This window comes from Lactuca virosa, chromosome 7 (assembly GCF_052849685.1).
Source record: "Lactuca virosa cultivar CGN04683 chromosome 7, Lactuca_virosa_CGN04683_v6, whole genome shotgun sequence".
In the NCBI taxonomy this organism is placed as follows: domain Eukaryota; kingdom Viridiplantae; phylum Streptophyta; class Magnoliopsida; order Asterales; family Asteraceae; genus Lactuca; species Lactuca virosa.
In genome coordinates, this window is record NC_136432.1 from 237,682,461 (window position 1) to 237,700,162 (window position 17,702).

A 17,702-nucleotide genomic window follows, 5' to 3' on the forward strand; every position below is an offset into this window, starting at 1 on the left:
AGCAAAAATTTGGTTTAAGTAGTTTATAGTTTCTTTGGTGATGTAAGACAATATTACTATTTCCTTTTTTGTGGGGTTGGTGGGCAACTGTGACATCCCCAAATTCACGTTCATTTTACAAATTTTATTTATGCTTATTTAAAAATCAAAGTATCCTGTTTGAATAATATTATTGCGGAATTTGTCCAAAAAATATGATAAATATGTTATCAAAGTATTTCCAAAGAAATATATTTTATTTATATTAAAACATTGGGATGCCATCATCAATACAGAAACATAAGCATAAACAGGTCTTACATTCATTTACATTAATGATTTACATCTCCTTTAATCTCTTAGTGTAATGTATATTCGCACCGATACCTGTGATACAAATAGACTGAGTGGGTCAGGTTGGGAAACTTGGTGAGTAAATAGGGATTTCAATCCCACAATGTTATATCATATATATTTTCTAGAACTTGCAATATACAATTTCGCCTCATATAAGCAATTTCACCCCACCCCATCGATCCTCACAACGAAAACGATCCATACTCTCGGATCTAAAATTAACAACTTTACCTAATCCATACTCCCGGATCAGGTATGTCTAATCCATGCTCTTGGATTAATGACAAATGACTATGTCCACTCCATACTCTCAGACTAGGGACAAATGACTATGTCTAATCCATGCTCTCGGATCAATGACACATTTTAAAGTTCTACCCTCAGTGTATATCACACCCGTACTCATAAGAAGATTCTACCCGATATTCATCTTAATTAATTTAGGTTTATTATAAATCATCATACATTATCAGAAATGCTCTTAACACATATTTCAGGCAATATCAAATATTTCACACATAAACATATATTTAATACTTTAATTAATACTTGTATAAAAATCATGTTCATGAAAGGGAATATGCCCTCACATATAAACTCTTTAACATATATTTAATACTTGTATTAAAATCATGTTCATGAAATGGACTATTCACTGACTTGTTAAAGTGATGATTCGTAATCTGGACAGCTCTTCGCTTCTAGCAATTGTCTTTTCCGTTGACGTAACCTAGTATTATTATCACTAAGTTTTAGTCTAATATTTATTGCAACTAATTATTAGTCTAGATTTATCATTAACTCAAAGTCTAGGCCTCTACTACCTTTCAAGCGAGAGTGATGTGCTTCTGATAGTATAGGCCTCTACTACCTTTCAAACCTACTCATACTCGTCCTAAGAATTGTCTCGCAGTCCCCAAGTTCTTATTTCCTAAAATCACAAAACGATTTAACACATACGAATGTGTCCAAATAATCCTAAAATTTTTTCTAGACTCTACTAGGACTTTTTCCATGCATATCTTCAACAATAATTCTGCTTCAAATCGGTTGGTGGTGGAAACGCTAGACGATAGGACAACTTCAGGAATTATGCCAATCGTTTTATCATCCCGCCGATCGAAGGTGTACTTCGGACGTACCATACTCCTCTAGACGTACTGTTATTTTATCAAACGTATTCTAAAGGTAAGATACCAATCTTTCAATATCTTCTGATATGTATCATTTGCTATCATAATCCTTCTCATTTCCTCCATTTGCTTAATCCGCTACGAGTCCTTATCATGTCGTTTTATACCCCAAAGCAGGCGTTCAGTGTACCGAGACGAGAATATAGATAAAGAAGGTTTAGATGTGTAATCATCCTTATTACTCCGAAAAGTTACATGTCAGTTCTAATATAGTAGTTAAACGTTTAGAAATCTGAACACATAAAAGTTCTTGATCCAGTCGGCAATAGACCATAGATCCGATCAAATAGTAGCATATAAGGCATTTTATAGCTATGCATAAACCATTTAGCACATAAAAGAAATTTAGGCATATTCCGTAAATAAGCTAGTGCTCGTGTCTATTCAAGTATATTTCCTAAATATAGCAGACTCTCATCTCACAATCATCGCTTAGCATTCTAAGTTTAAGTCTAGAATTCCTATAAATTCCTAGTTCATTTAAACTAATGCTCTGATACCAACTGTGACATCCCCAAATTAACAGCCATTTAAAAAATTTTGTTTATGCTTATTTAAAAATCAGAGTATCCTTTTTGAAGAATATTATTGCGGAAATTGTCCCAAAAATATGATAAATATATTATCAAAGCATTTCCGAAGAAATGCATTTTATTTATATTAAAACATTAGGATGTCATCGTCAATATAGAAACAAAAGCATAAACAGACCTTACATTCATTTACACAAATGATTTACATCTCCTTTAATCTCTCAGTGTAATGTATCTTCGCACCGATACCTGTGATACAAATAGACTGAGTTGGTCAGGTTGGGAAACCTGGTGAGTAAATAGGGATTTCAATCCCACAATGTTATATCATATATATTTTCTAGAACTTGCAATATACAATTTCGCCTTATATAAGCAATTTTACCCCCACGCCGTCGATCCTCACAACGAAACGATCCATACTCCAGGATCTAAAATTAACAACTTTACCTAATCCATACTCCCGGATCTGGTATGTCTAATCCATGCTCTCGGATTAATGACAAATAACTATGCCCACTCCATACTCTCAGACTAGGGACAAATGACTATGTCTAATCCATGCTCTCGGATCAATGACACATTTTAAAGTTCTACCCTCAATGTATATCACACCCGTACTCATAAGAAGATTCTACCTGATATTCATCTTAATTAATTTAGGTTTATTCTAAATCATCATATATTATCAGAAATGTTCTGAACACGTATTTCAGTTAATATCAAATATTTCACACATAAACATATATTTAATACTTTAATTAATACTTGTATTAAAATCATGTTCATGAAAGGGACTATGCACTCACACATAAACTCTTTAACATATATTTAATACTTGTATTAAAATCATGTTCAGGAAAGGGACTATGCACTCACTTGTTAAAGTGATGATTCGTAATCCAGACAGCGCTTCGCTTCTAGCAATTGTCTTTGCCGTCGACGTAACCTAGTATTATTATCATTAAGTTTTATTCTAATATTTATTGCAACTAATTATTAGTCTAGATTTATCATTAACTCAAAGTCTACTTTCATGATCTATCAAGTAAGGAACAACTAGGTAGGATCATATCGGAGGTAGGATCCGTTTGGTATACGAAGTATACTGTTTGGAAATCCCACTTTAAACACCTCACTAAATCATAGCCTAGACATCATCCCCGTAAGTAGATCAGTCAGTATAACGACTTGGAATTACTGATAAATCTTATTTATAGGTTCATAATAACGACTTATGACTATAAATATAAATTACACTGAAAACATAATAGTGTAGCTTAACTTACAAGGCTTTTAACGAAAACCGGGAAACTGTGTGGGCAGATCTCCGACTCTAAAAATTTCTTTTCGTTGGATTTTTGACGACTCAGATTTTCTCTATCGCACCCTAAAACTTGGAGAGATCGAACAAGAAAGTAAGAAGGATTCTAGATAGAGTTTAGAGGAATTGAGTAAGACAATATGAAGAATTCATCCTCTATTTATAAGGGTCTGATCATAGAGTATGCCCTAAGTTTCGTCCATATCTTCTGCGTATGAGCTTCATTTTCTACATTATTTATATTCATAGGTTGGTATTTACAATTAATACAACTTTCATTTAGACCCTGCCGGCTAATTCTCATTTTATCTCAGATTTACAAATCTGTATCGAATTTATCGCGCTCGAAGAGTAGGGACTAAGTTTCGTCAATATCTTTAACATACGAGCTTTATTCTCTATGTTCTTTATATCCACCTATTGGTATTTACGAGTTATAAAACTTTCATTTAGACTCCATTGTCTAATTCTCATTCTATCTCAGATTTACAAATCTGTATCGAATTCGTCGCGCTCAAAGAGTTGGGACTAAGTTTCGTCCATATCTTTCGCATACGAGCTCCGTTTCAACTGTCTTTTTATCGTTGAACTCCTATTAACGATATCTTCATTTCTCGTTTAGATTGTTTTGCCTAAAATTCGACCGATCTAAAATTCAATTTCCGAGTTGTACACTGCTACGCTAAATCTTAGAAAAATCATAACTTCATCAAATGAAGTCATATTTTGATGTTCTCTATATGCACACTTTCGGTTTAATGGTTAATATGACTTTCGTTTAGATTACTAAGGCTAAAAAGTAATTTCTCAAAAACTTACTTTTTACGATACGCAGAGTCAGTTTATCCGTAAAACTTCAACGGGTCATAACTTCTTCGTTATAAGTCGGATTTCAGCATTTTGTATATTTATGAAATCCTTGTGACATATACTATAACTTTTGTTAAGATTATTTGTCTTAAATAATTTTCTATCAAAAAGTCATTTTTTACGCTTATTGTCTCTATATTGACTAGCCCGAATCTATGGGCGTTACAGCAACCCCTTAATGCTATGGTTGTTTAATATTTCTTTGCATATTGATTAACTTGTGTGGTTGTAGTATTAGGATTTTCAAGGATTTTTACAATCAGGATCCTAAGTAGTCTAGGGTTTACAAGAACTCTCAGGATCCTAATAACTTGAAAACAACTAATAGCCCATTTAGGATCCCAAAATAGTTGAGATCTACTCAGGATAAATCTTCGATAAGAAATACTAGTAAGAATAAGGATAGATATAACCTGAGTATATTTGGGCTTTGTGACCTTTGGGACTCACTTCTAGGAGAAGTGCAAAATTACAATTCTATAGGATCATAGAGTTCGTCCATAGAAGGATCCTTGATTGTATAAGAGGATATTTGATTGTCTTTAACTCAGTAATCTTTAAAGAGGATCTCCCCTTAGGAATCGAATGGAAACGACTATAACTCGGAGAATAGCTGAAGTAACTGTTGCAACATTATGATGCTACAAATGTTACATATTTTCTGGGGAGTATCCCATCTTCAAGCAAAGCGTTGGTGTCATAATTCTCGAAAAACCTTGGGAAAATTCCAAACTTAGTAGATTTCTAGGGAGGATCCCAAATCATATGATAACATAAAAATGTTATAAATTTTATTTATTTTCTGGGGAAAATCCCAACTTGAGATAACATGAAAATGTTATAAGCCCTGTGTATTATCTGGGGAAGATCCCAACTTGGGATAACATGTCAATGTTATAAACCTTAGGAATTATCTCGGGAGGATCCCAACTTAAGATAACATGAAAATGTTATAAACCTTAGATTTCAACTTTAGGATCTTAACTTATGTTCAGAAATAAGAGGATTATCAAGTCACTGAAACGTGAAATGATCCCCTTATTCACATCCCATATTTAGATAACGTACGTCCAAGCAAGGTGTATAAACCTTAACTCGTGTGAAAGAGGCAATTAACTCTTTAAACCTTAGAGGGAATTAAGTACCCTTATTCGTAGGAGAGATGATCAGTCTCTATTCTTGGGAAATTCATATTGTGAATTGTCGGATGTTTGCAGTCATGGAACTCTTTTATGCCAGTGGTCTTTTGAATGTCAAGATCCTTGAATATTCATCTGTCAATATCCTTAGAGGTCAGGATCCTTAAGTGTCAGGATCCTTGAATATTCATCCGTCGAGATCCTTATAGGTCAGGATCCTTAAGTCCCTGCGTGCAGCAAACATTATCCGAGGGTGGGCGTTAGCCTAGCTAACGCCCCTCCGATGCTTAAGTTAGTAATGGTATTTGAAGAGAATAAATAGTAATAAAAATAAATGGTAAAAGCTAAATAGCATGTGTACCATAAGTGTGTTGGGAAACAACTAATCTTACTTACATAAAATAGGCTTTCAGATGTATAGCATTCCAGGATCTTGGCAAGATATTTCCATCTAGGGTGTCCAACCAATATGCCCCCTTTCCTTCTTCGGCATCTATAAGATATGGCCCTTCCCATTTAGGTGCCAATTTACCTACACTAGGATCCTTGGTATTTTGGAATGTTTTCATTAGTACCAAGTATCCTATTTGGAATCTTTTGACTTTTATATTTTTGTTGTATGCCTTGGTGATCCTCTATTTATGAGCAGCAATACAGATTTTGGCAAGATCCCTAAGTTCATCTATAGTGTCAAGATCCTGGGCCAGGATCCTGTCGTTATCCTCTTGGTTTTGAAGTAGGTATCTTGCTGTTGGGATCCCCACTTCATTGGGAATCATTTCTTCCGTTCCAAACACTAATGAGTATGGGGTTTGGCTCGTATCTACCTTGGAAGTGGTCCTATATGCCCACAATACGAAATGAAGTTCTTCTGCCCATCTTCCTTTCTTTTCAACTAGCCTTTTCTTCAAGTTGTTGACTATAATTTTGTTGTTGGATTCTGCTTGGCCATTGGCTTGAGGATGGACAGGAGTAGACATTACCATCTTGATTCCACAACTTGTGCAAAAGTCCCTTCTCCTTTTGCTTATGAATTGGGATCCATTGTCGCATATAATTTTGGCAGGGATCCCGAACCTGGTCAAGATGTTACATTTGATGAAGGCAACTACCTCTTTGTCTCTTACTTGGACGAAGGCTTCAGCTTCTATCCATTTTGAGAAGTAGTCAGTCATCACTAGCATGAAGACCTTTCCTCCAGGAGCTACTAGCAACTTACCCACTATATCCATTCCTTGTTTCATAAATGGCCAAGGGGAGATGATAGGATGTAGAGGTTCTGCTGGTTGATGCAGGATGTTGCTATGTCTTTGACAAGCATCACATTTCTGGGCATGAAGGAAGAAATCTTTCTTCATGGTTGGCTAGTAGTATCATGTCCTCAACACTTTTGAGCGTAAGGATCTGCCCCCAGTGTGGTTGTCGCAATCTCCTTCATGTATATCCTTTAGGACCCCTGCAGCTTCATGATCTTCTACGCACCTAAGGTATGGACCTGTGATAGATTTTTTGTATAACTTACCTTGGATTATAACAAACCTTGAGATCCTTGTTCTGAATTCCCTTTCGCTTTTCTCTTCCTTAGGTATCGTGCCATTCTGGAGGTATTCCATAATGGGTTGGATCCATGATCCTGAGGTTGGAGAGGGATCCTTGGTGTTGGGATCCTGATGTTGAATCATCGAATCGGGATCTTTGATTGTAGTAACATCAGTAGTTTCTATGTGATTGTCAGGATCCTTCAGTCTCTTGGCAGGATCCTCAATTTCCGGGATCAATACGTGGCTTATAGGGATCCTGGTTTCTGGCAGGATCGTTAGGGAAGATCCTAGATTGGCCAAAGCATCTGCTTCAGCATTGTCTTCGCTAAGAACCTGGTTTAGGCTAAATGTTTCGAATCCTGAGGTCGGGTTTTTGAGGATCTGGAGATATAGTGCTAACTTATCTCCTTTTACTACATAGGATCCATTAAAATGGTTAGTTAATAATAAAGAATCGACGAATACCTGAAGATCCTTGATTTGAAGATATTTGGCTAGCTGTAGTCCCATGATTAGTACCTCGTCTGTTGCTTCGTTGTTGGTTGCATTGAACTCACAACTGATTACTTGGGGTAGGATGTCCCCCTGTGGCGATTTTAGTATGATCCCGAATCTACTTCCTCTTTGGTTTGATGCTCCATCTATGAATAGCGTCCACATTCCCATGTTCTCTTCTACTAGAAGTTGTTTGGTTTCTATTTCTACTTCGACTCTTAGATCATCACTAAAGTCAGCCACAAAATCTGCCAATACTTGGGACTTTATAGCGGATCTTGGTTTGTATTTTATGTCATATATGCTTAACTTCACGGACCACTTTGCCATCCTTCCTGACATTTTTGGTTTTCTCATAACACTCTTAATGGGATGGTTAGCTCTTACAGTTATATGATGTGTTTCAAAATAATGTCTTGATTTAGTAGAAGCTATTACTAACACAAGTATAAGTTTTTCAAGGTGGGAATACCTGGTCTTAGGATCCAGGAGACTTTTACCTACATAGTAGATGGGATGTTGGTCCCCATTGAGATCCTTAGCTAATACTGCACTTACCACATTCGAGGATACTGAGAGGTAAAGAAGTATTGGTTCCCCGTCTAATGGTTTTACCAATAGGGGTTGTGAACTCAAATATCTTTAAGTTCCTGGAAATCATCTTAATGTTCCTGGGTCCACGCGAATCTTTTTTTCTTCTTCAAGATGTCGTAAAAAGGCTTGCATCTTTCTGAGGATCTTGAGATGAACTTGTTTAGGGCTGCCACTCTTCCTGTTAGTTTTTGAATATCTTTTGTCGAGGATGGTGATCTTAGATCAAGTATGGCCTTGATTTGCTCCGGGCTTGCTTCGATTCCTCTTTTGGTTACCATGTATCCTAGGAACTTACCCGATCTCATCCCAAAGTGGCACTTGGGGGGATTCGGCTTCATGTTATATTGGTCCAGGATGTCGAAGGATTCTTCGAGATCCTTGAGGTGATCCTCAGCTATTTTGGACTTCACCACCATGTCATCGATGTAGACTTCCATGGTGTCCCCCAGTTTCTCTTTGAACATCTTGTTGACCAATGTTTGGTACGTTGCACCTGCATTTTTAAGACTAAATGGCATGGCATTGTAACAGTAGATACCTATTGGAGTTATAAACGTCGTATCCTCTTGGTTAGAGGGTTCCATATGGATCTGTTGGAATCCTGTTGATGCGTCCATGAATGTTAGTAATTCATGACCCATTGTTGCGTCTATCATGGAGTCTATGTATGGTAGAGGGAAAGGATCCTTGGGACAAGCCTTGTTAAGATCCGTGTAATCTACACACACTCTCTCCATTTACCATTCTTCTTTTGTAACACGACCACATTATCTAGCCATCTTGGGAATTTCACTTCCTAGATCATGCTAGTTTTGAGAAGTTTTTCTACTTCTTCTTGTATGACTTGGTTTCTTTCCGGTGCAATTTCCTTCTCTTTTGGTGTATCGTCCTGAAAGATGGGTCGATGTTAAGTTTATGGGTTATTATGCTTTTATCAATACATGTAATGTCCTTATGCTTCCATGAAAACGTCTTGCTTCTAACCTTAGACGAACTTTATGAGATCATGTTCGACTTGTTCAGGCATTGACGAGCCTGTGAGACCTTTGGCTTCAGGATCCTTAAGGTTCAGGGGCACTTCTTTTATATCTTGCTCTTTTGCTTCTAGCACGTCTCGTGCCCCCTGCCTTAATTTTTATGCTTGTCGTGGTACTGTTGAAGATTTCATCGAAGTCTTGCAGCTTTCCTTGGATTCTTGTTGGTCTCATATGATCTACACTGTCCCCCATGGGGTGGGCATCTTTACGCATTGATGATACATCGATGGAACGGTCTTCATTTTGTGGATCCATGGTCTACCTAGTATGACATTACAAGAAGATAATGTATCAATTACACAAAAACGTTGTACAGAGTTTACCCCCTCTATGTAGATTGGTAGCTTTATCACGCCGATGGTGTGCTTGGTTTCGCCGTTGGATCCAATTAGCACTGTGGATCTTGCAACTATCTCAGACTCCGGCATGTTCATTCTTTTCAATGCTTCCAGGAGTATGATGTTAACCGAGGATCCTCTATCAACGAGGATCTTTCTGATGAAATGGTTGGTGATGTATAGAGTAATCACTAATATTTCATGGTGAGGATCCTGGATGTCTTGTCTATCCGATTCGTCGAAGGTGATCTCCTTTTCGTTTGTGATCGATGTGTTCTTCTGTGGTCCTTTTTCCTTCTCCGTTTTGGATACCTTGGTGTGCCTCTTTGTTGCAGAGTAAGAGGTACCACAAATGTCAGATCATCCAGAGATCACATAGATTACCTTGGCGTCGGCAGGGGGGATCCTGGTCTGTCAAGGATCTTCTGAGGATCCTGGTCTTTTTCTTTGGATCTCTCCTTTCTTCTTCCAAGGATTTCTTTGAGGTATCCTTTGCCTAGGAGATATCTAATCTCCTTCCTGAGAGCTATGCAATCCTCTGTGATGTGACCAAAGTCTTCATGATATGCGCACCATTTGGACTTGTCTTTCCAAGCGGTGCATTTTTCTCCTTTTCTTGGCCATCTTGCTTTGTCTACAAGATCCTGCATAGCAAATATTACACCAGAAATATACACAGAAAAACAATATTCAGTAATCTTAGGAAAATCTTCTTCCTCTCCCTCATCTTCAAGGTTATTAACCCTATGATGGTCAGGTTTGGAATAAGGTTTTGATTTATAGGATCTTTGGGCCGAGGAATCGGCCTTCCTATTGGGGTGATCATAAGAGCTTGGTGGGTTGCTCCTTTTTTGGATCTCCTTGTCTTCTTCGAGCCTGATGAACCTTAGTACTCTGCTTCTGACTTCGTCAATTCTCTTGCATGTAGTCATTACGAGGTCTTCATAGAAGGGAGAATCCTTCTTTAAGCCCATTTTAAAGGCTTCAACTGTAGTTGCCATGTCGATGTTGGGGATACTTTGAGCTTCCCTACCAAACATGTTCACAAAAGTCCTAAGGGATTCCTTAGGATCCTGGACCACCCGATAGAGATCACTAGTGATCTTTTCGAATGTTCTGCTACAAGAAAATTGATTGTTAAATAAATTAATCAAATGAGAAAACGATGTAATCGAATAAGGAGGAACGTTAAAAATACCTTTTAGAGCTGGTCATGTGAAGGTGGAACCAAAACCCTTGCATAGGCAAGCTTCTTTCAAGTGAGTGGGGATGGGAATGATCACCATCCTCTCCCTGTATTGTGCCACGTGCTCCTTAGGATCCATAGTTTCGTCGTAAGGCTTCATGCTGGGGTCTGAAAGCGCTTTGGGACTTCGGTATCAGCTATCGTTGGAATGAATCTGGAGATCATGTGGCTCGTGGGGGATACTTCTGGTACAGGATGAACTACTCCGAGTACGCTTGAGATCATTTTTCTTTGTTGTTGTAGTTCCTTAGCCATGATCGGGCTTAAACCTATATCAAGATCCATTGAATTAGTAGTAAAGATATTATTATTGACAGGGTTACCAGGATCCTTGTTATCGGGAGTAGCAAAGGTTTCGTTGGGAACCTGAGTCATATGGGCTTGGTTTCTCAGAGTCGTGCCCCAAGCGGGAACAAAGGTCGGTATTGAGGATCCTATCTCGTGACGAACCTCTGAGGATCTCGGGTTGTTGGATCCTTTCAGTAGATCTTGTGAAACGAGATGAAAAAATCACCTTTCACTAGATCTTGTGAAAGAGGTGAAGGGTTGTTGGATCTCATACATACAGATGTGTGTGGACCCTTCAGATCTACCATAAGCGATGCTAATCAATTTTATGTAACGTTTAATAAATAATTATAAAAGGTATGGTTATATCTACTTGATCAAACATAAATCATAAACTTTTGAAAAGTTCAAAGAGTTTAAACATGAAGTCGAGAATCAATTGGTCAGGAAGATAAAGACTCTCCAATCTGATAGACGATGACAGTATCCTAGTATCGAGTTGCATAACTACCTCAAGGAATGTGGAATAGTTTCACAATTGACTCCTCCTAGGACACCACAACTTAATTATGTGGATGAGAGGAGTAATCAGACCTTGTTGGACATCGTTCGTTCCATGATGAGTTGGGCTACTCTTCCTATTTCCTTTTGGGGGTATGCCTTAGAGATAGTCTCCATATCCTCAATCTTGTCCCCACTAACAAGGTTACCAAAACACCTTACGAGGTGTGGACAGGGAAAGTTCCCTCGTTAGCACATATCAAAGTCTAGGTTTGTGAAGCTTTCGTTAGAAGAGAGACTCATGACAAGCTAGAAGCTATAAGTGAGAAGTGTATTTTCATTGACTACCCACAAAAGTCTTTTGGATACTTGTTCTACAGACCTAGTGAAAATGTGGTCTTTGTAACACGAAGAGGAGTCTTTTGTGAGAGAGAGCTCATATGCAAAGAAGACAGTGAGAGCACAATTGACCTTGAAGAGTTTCAAGAGTCAACCAATGAAGGAACCTTAGAAGACACTAGCGTTCAACCAGAGGAAGAAATTCCAGTTGAACAGGTTGACAATTCATTACCTCTTCGTCATTCTACTAGAGTTAGCATGCCACCTCAGTTTTATGGTTTCGATATAATTACAGATGGCGATACATTTATCAGTGATCATACACTGGTAAATTTGGAAGAACCTGCTAACTACAAGGAAGCAATGACAGGCCCTGAGGATGCTAAGTGGAAAGAGGCAATGGACAGCGAGATCAAGTTCGTGTATGATAACCTAGTTTGGAATTTGGTTGATCATGTACCCGGTCTCAAGACAGTCGGGTGCAAATGGATCTTCAAGAAGAAGACCGACACGGATGGAAAGGTACATACCTTCAAGGCACAACTGGTTGCGAAGGGATTTACTCAAACCCAAGGGATTGACTATGATAATACATTCTCACCAGTGTCTAAGATAAAATCTATTAGGATAATATGCGTCATAGCTTCCTTTCATGACTATGAAATATGGCATATGGATGTTAAAACCGCTTTCCTTATTGGGAAGTTGGTTGAAGATGCTTACATGAGTCCGCCAGAGGGGTTTGTAGATGCAAAGTTTCATAATATAGTGTGCAAGCTTGAAAAATACATTTATGGATTGAAACAAGCATCTCGCAGCTGGAATCTTTGCTTCCATGAGAAAGTCAAAGAGTTTTGTTTCTCTATAAGTGAGGATGAGTCTTGTGTGTATGTCAAAGCTAGTGGGAGCCTAGTAACTTTTCTAGTATTGTGTGTTGATGACATACTACTCATATAAAATGACATTCCCACCTTGCAAGAAGTGAAATATTGGCTTGAAAGTGCTTCGCTGTGAAAGATCTAGGAGAGGCAGCCTATATTCTCGGGATAAGAATTTTGAGAGATACAAAGAAAAGACTAATTGGACTTAGTCAAAGTACATACTTACTAAAACGGTTTAGTATGGAAATTTCCAAGAGAGGAGAGCTACCTATTCAAAGCAATGTCAAGTTGAGTAAGACTCAAAGCCCAAGTACGAATGAAGAGATAGTTGATATGAGTCGAGTCCCTTATGCTTTGGCTGTAGGATCGATCATGTACGCTATGACATGTACTCGCTCTAATGTGTCCTTTTCTTTAAGCATGGTCACTCGCTATCAGGGAAATCATGGAATAGCTCATTAGACAACAGTTAAGAACATTCTCAAGTATTTGTGAAGGATAAAGGACATGGTTCTAGTTCTTGGTGGCAGTGACACGTTGAGAGTGAATGGGTATAGTGACGCCAACTTTCAACCAGATAGAGACAACTTTCGTTTTCAGTTTGGTTGGTGTGTTCACATTAAATGGTAGAGCAGTTACTTGGAAAAGTTCCAAGCAAGATATAGTGGTTGCTTCTACTTGCGAATCAGAGTACATAGCAGGGAGTGAAGTATCAAAGGAAGTGGCTTGGATGGAGAACTTTATCGGACATCTAGAAGTTGTTCCGACAATTCATGAGCCAATGGAACTTTTCTGTGATAATAAAGGAGTGGTTGTCTTAACCAAAGAAGCAAGAGATACAGGAAAGTACAGATATATCGATAGAAAGTACCATTATATCAGGCATAGAGTAGAAGAAGGCAATATCTTGGTAAAAAGAGTATCATCAGAAGATAATCCTACATATCCTTTCACGAAGGCTCTGAGTAGCGTTAAACATACTCAGCATGCTAGGAGCATTGGTTTGAAAGATGATATTTGTTTTAGTAGATAGATGACTAGTTTGAAACTTGTAACAAAATAAATGTAATTGATTTTTGGTGATTAAATAATAGAGATTATTTATGAGTTTGTTTACTGCCTTTGTCAATTATTTATTCTTGTGTTTCATTTTTGCATGTTTTACTTCCTGCATAATTTAATTATTCAAAATTCCACAGTCATTCATACTTTGTGTAACGCCTGGTTTCTGGTACGCTTTTATTTATAAATTATTCATTTTTATAGAGCTACTCGACGAGTTGGAAGCACCAGACTTGTCGAGTAGAAACGAGTCTTAGACGTGGGTTTTCAGCTATCTACTCGACGAGTCGAGAGCCCTCGACTCGGTGAGTAGGTCTGCTAGAGTGAAACCCTAATTTCGAGGTTTTTCACCATATTTAAGCATCTTAATCCCCACCTTTTGGCCTCATTTCTAGCCTCCAAGTCCCAAACCCTAATCCATGAAACCCTAGAGATTTATTTGAGAGTGTGAGCCAATTGGAGTGATCTTTGTGCACTTTTGAAGCTTGTGGAAGAAGAAGAAGAAGAAGAAGGAGGGCTCAAGAGGAAAAGAGTAGATCCGAAAACTACACACCATTTGCTACATTTTCTGGTAATCAAGTTTCTATCTTGGCTATTAGTTCATTAGATCTCATTATGTCCATTTTATGAGGGTTTTTGGTCCAAGCATGATAGCTTTTGGAGAATGATCTACCCAAGTGGGTATTCTTCCAGATCTAGGACCTTGAAGGATTGCTAAGGCATAAAGGTGCAAACTTTATGCCATTGGAGCCCCATGCAAGCCTTAAGCATGTTATTATGGCCTTTTAAGCCCCAAAAGGCCATGCATGGAAATAAAGTCTGAGACTTTACGTGTTCATTGGGTGTCTAGGGTCTAGATCCCGATTGTCATGCTTTGGGTTGGAGTAATAAGGCTTGTAGACAAATATCTATGTCTTAATGAACTAGGGATTTAGCTAAACCCATTAAGAAGGGTTACCAACGGGTAAAGTTGGAAATGTTACCCTTAAAATATCATTTTCAGTGTGTAGAGAAAGTATGGACATTTTATTTAGAGAGTAAAGGCTTAATCTGTTAAGATGGCCAACCAGACAGAGGAACTCGTTGAATCCATAGAGGAACTCGACGAGTTGGATTGGGTTGTCCCGTTTTAGCTTAAGGTAGAACTCGACGAGTCGGTGAAGGGACCCGACGAGTTGATTCGATAAATCGTGACTTTGAGTAGCCTGGGAACTCGGCGAGTCAGGGGGAGACTCGACGAGTTAGATCGCGTTTTTAGGTTCTAGGACTCGACGAGTTGGGTCAACCAGAAGGTTGACTTTGACCAAAGAGTTGACTTTGACCAAAGAGTTGACTTTGACCAGGGGTAAAATGGTCATTTTACCCTAAGGAGAATTATTAGGTTTTGAATAAGTGATATTGTGATATTAATAGTCGAGGAGTCGTTGGAGCAGCCGTCGGATATTCCTCACTCGAGATTTCAGCAGTCAGCTTTGCGAGGTAAGTTTCCTCAGTAGGAACGGGTCTACGACACGAAGGCCGGCCCGTAGTATGATATGTTAGTAGTCGAGTGTGGGCGGGGCCCGAATCTCATAGTAGCCGAGTGTGGGAGGGGACCGAATCTTGTAGTATTATTTGAGTATAGATATGTGACTGCTTGATAGGAATAGATATACTTGTTGTCTGTGTGATACTTGTATGAATGTAGTAGCGGAGTGTGGGCGGGGGCCGAATCTCCTAGACAGCGGAGTGTGGGCGGGGGCCGAATCTCCTAGACAGCGGAGTGTGGGCGGGGCCCAAATCTCCTAGACACCGGAGTGTGGGCGGGGCCCGAATCTCCATGAGAGTGGGCGGGGCCCGTATCTCCTAATTACATCTTATGTGTATGGTATGTGGTAGATTGGGGAGACTCACTAAGCTTCGTGCTTATAGTTTTCATTTTTGGTTTCTGGTACTTCCACTAGCAAGGGGAAGAACTCGGGATGACTGCATGACACACACCACAGTTTATAGCCTGGGATGTTATAGACTCTGATGTTTTGACACTTGGTTTTGATACAATATCTTGATTTGATGTTTTGGCAATACATGACTTGTGACTCTATTATGATGATTGATGAATTATGGTTTTCTTAAATGATTTTTAAACAAAATTTTTGGACCGTATTTTTGGGATGTTTCACTTTGGGAAGTAAGTAGTGATTTAAGACTGTCATGAATTGGACTGTAGATTGTCTAAGGAGGTTAGACATAGCAATTGTATTGCTACAACATTAATCAGTACTTAGAAATGGAGATTCAAATATGGGATAAACCCACGCTCAGATAATTACTTCATGGATTATATCACGAGTAATTCTGAGATGATATTATGTTATATTCTTATAAACAGAGATATATGAGTTGCAATTTACAAGTCAGTTGTGCATTGGTATTGCGAAAACGCGTCAGTAACTTTATGTTATAAAACGCAGTATCACATATGATTTGGTGAGTAAAGGATACAAGCATATAAGTCAAAGTTTATTCATTCCTTTTGCCCTAACGGGAAAAACGATATATTTGGGCCCCTAGTCATTTGGTGTTGACTTATAGTGTTGGGCCTAGCCAGGACTCAATTGATGTGTTCAATTTGAAGTCTTATGTCGTCATCACAAATAAGAAATCGGGAAACAATATTTTGGACAATGAGATTGATTCTAATCCATGTCTCATGTCTATACGATATCTAGTAGAACGGAGGAATATTGGATCACTTATCTTAGGGCCAATGAATGGTCAGTTCAGAGTTCGGCAGTTGCTATGGAAGCACTTTTTGTTGTCTAATTTAGAAGTTATATTGGTAATTGCAGTTGTAGATTTATCCAAGTGGGAGACTATTGGATTAGGTGTCTAAGCCAATAACTTAATTAGTATATACTTGAATTATTAACAAAGTCCTTTTGGGTTGCCCTTAGACCTAGTAATTAAATAGGGTGACTTTTAGAGAGAGAGAGAGAGAGATTGATTTATTGATTTATTATATGATTAATAAATAGAAATAAATGAATGTATTAATATGTTATGGAAATAATATATTAATTAGAAATAGTATTATTTAATTAATAATTAATCAAAAATTAATTTGAATTAATTTTGGGATTAATTGGATTAATTAAAAGTGCAAGGGTTGAAGTGTAATTGTCCAACAGTTGAACAAATTAGGGTTCCGGAACCTTCCTTGGAAGGGTGGACGAAATTAGGGATACTCTAGGGTTTCTGGAATATTTCTTACAAATAAATAGGAAGTTGGATAATTATCAATTTGAATTAATATTATTTTATTTAAATTAGGGTTATCTAGGGTTTCCTAAATCCACTATATAAAGACCCCTCAGCCTATGATTTTATCTCTTTATTCCTAAGGATAGCCGAAATTTGTCCATCCTCTCTCCTTTCTCTTTAAGCCTCCTTGTTGCTAGGGTTGGGTGTGAACCATCAGAGACACGAGATTTCCGGTGCTAGCTTCCAAATAACTTTAAGCAGGATTGTGATTGATTATCTACTAGTATAATCAAGAGGTATGTAATTCTAAACTCTTTTTTCTATTTTCAAAATACCTATGGTTCTTATAGGATTCTTGATATTCAATTGGTTATTGGATTCAATAGTGAAAACATAGATACTTTAGGTTGCATGCGAACTTAGGGTTTAAGTTTGCCGCTAAAATATGATTTTTGTAACCTATAAATCTCATCAGTTATATCCCTTAGATGTATGGATGTAGTCTTCAAAAGAATTAGTTTTACCATACAAAAAGGCTTAGCGACGCAGCTTGTTGCTCGTTTATTATCTCAGATAACTAAAATATATCAATCAAACATGTCAATTTATTTGGTCCTACGCTTAAATGAAAAAAAAATGATAAATTAAAAATACAATGTATTTTTATCATTGTACAATATATGCTATATAATTTATATTTCTTTAGTGTAATGAATTTTGTATTTTTAATACCTTTAATATA

General features: G+C 37.8%; 1 protein-coding gene across 1 annotated transcript; it reads right to left on the reverse strand.

Annotated features, from left to right (window-relative positions):
* Positions 1-6,768: 6,768 nt before the first annotated feature.
* LOC145127656 (uncharacterized) lies at positions 6,769-8,666 on the reverse strand. Its single transcript, XM_079062809.1, has 3 exons — positions 8,321-8,666; positions 7,402-7,979; positions 6,769-7,317 (listed from the first exon to the last, which is right to left on the reverse strand). The coding sequence occupies exons 1-3, from the start codon at positions 8,664-8,666 to the stop codon at positions 6,769-6,771; spliced, it is 1,473 nt and encodes a 490-aa protein (XP_078918935.1).
* Positions 8,667-17,702: the final 9,036 nt, after the last annotated feature.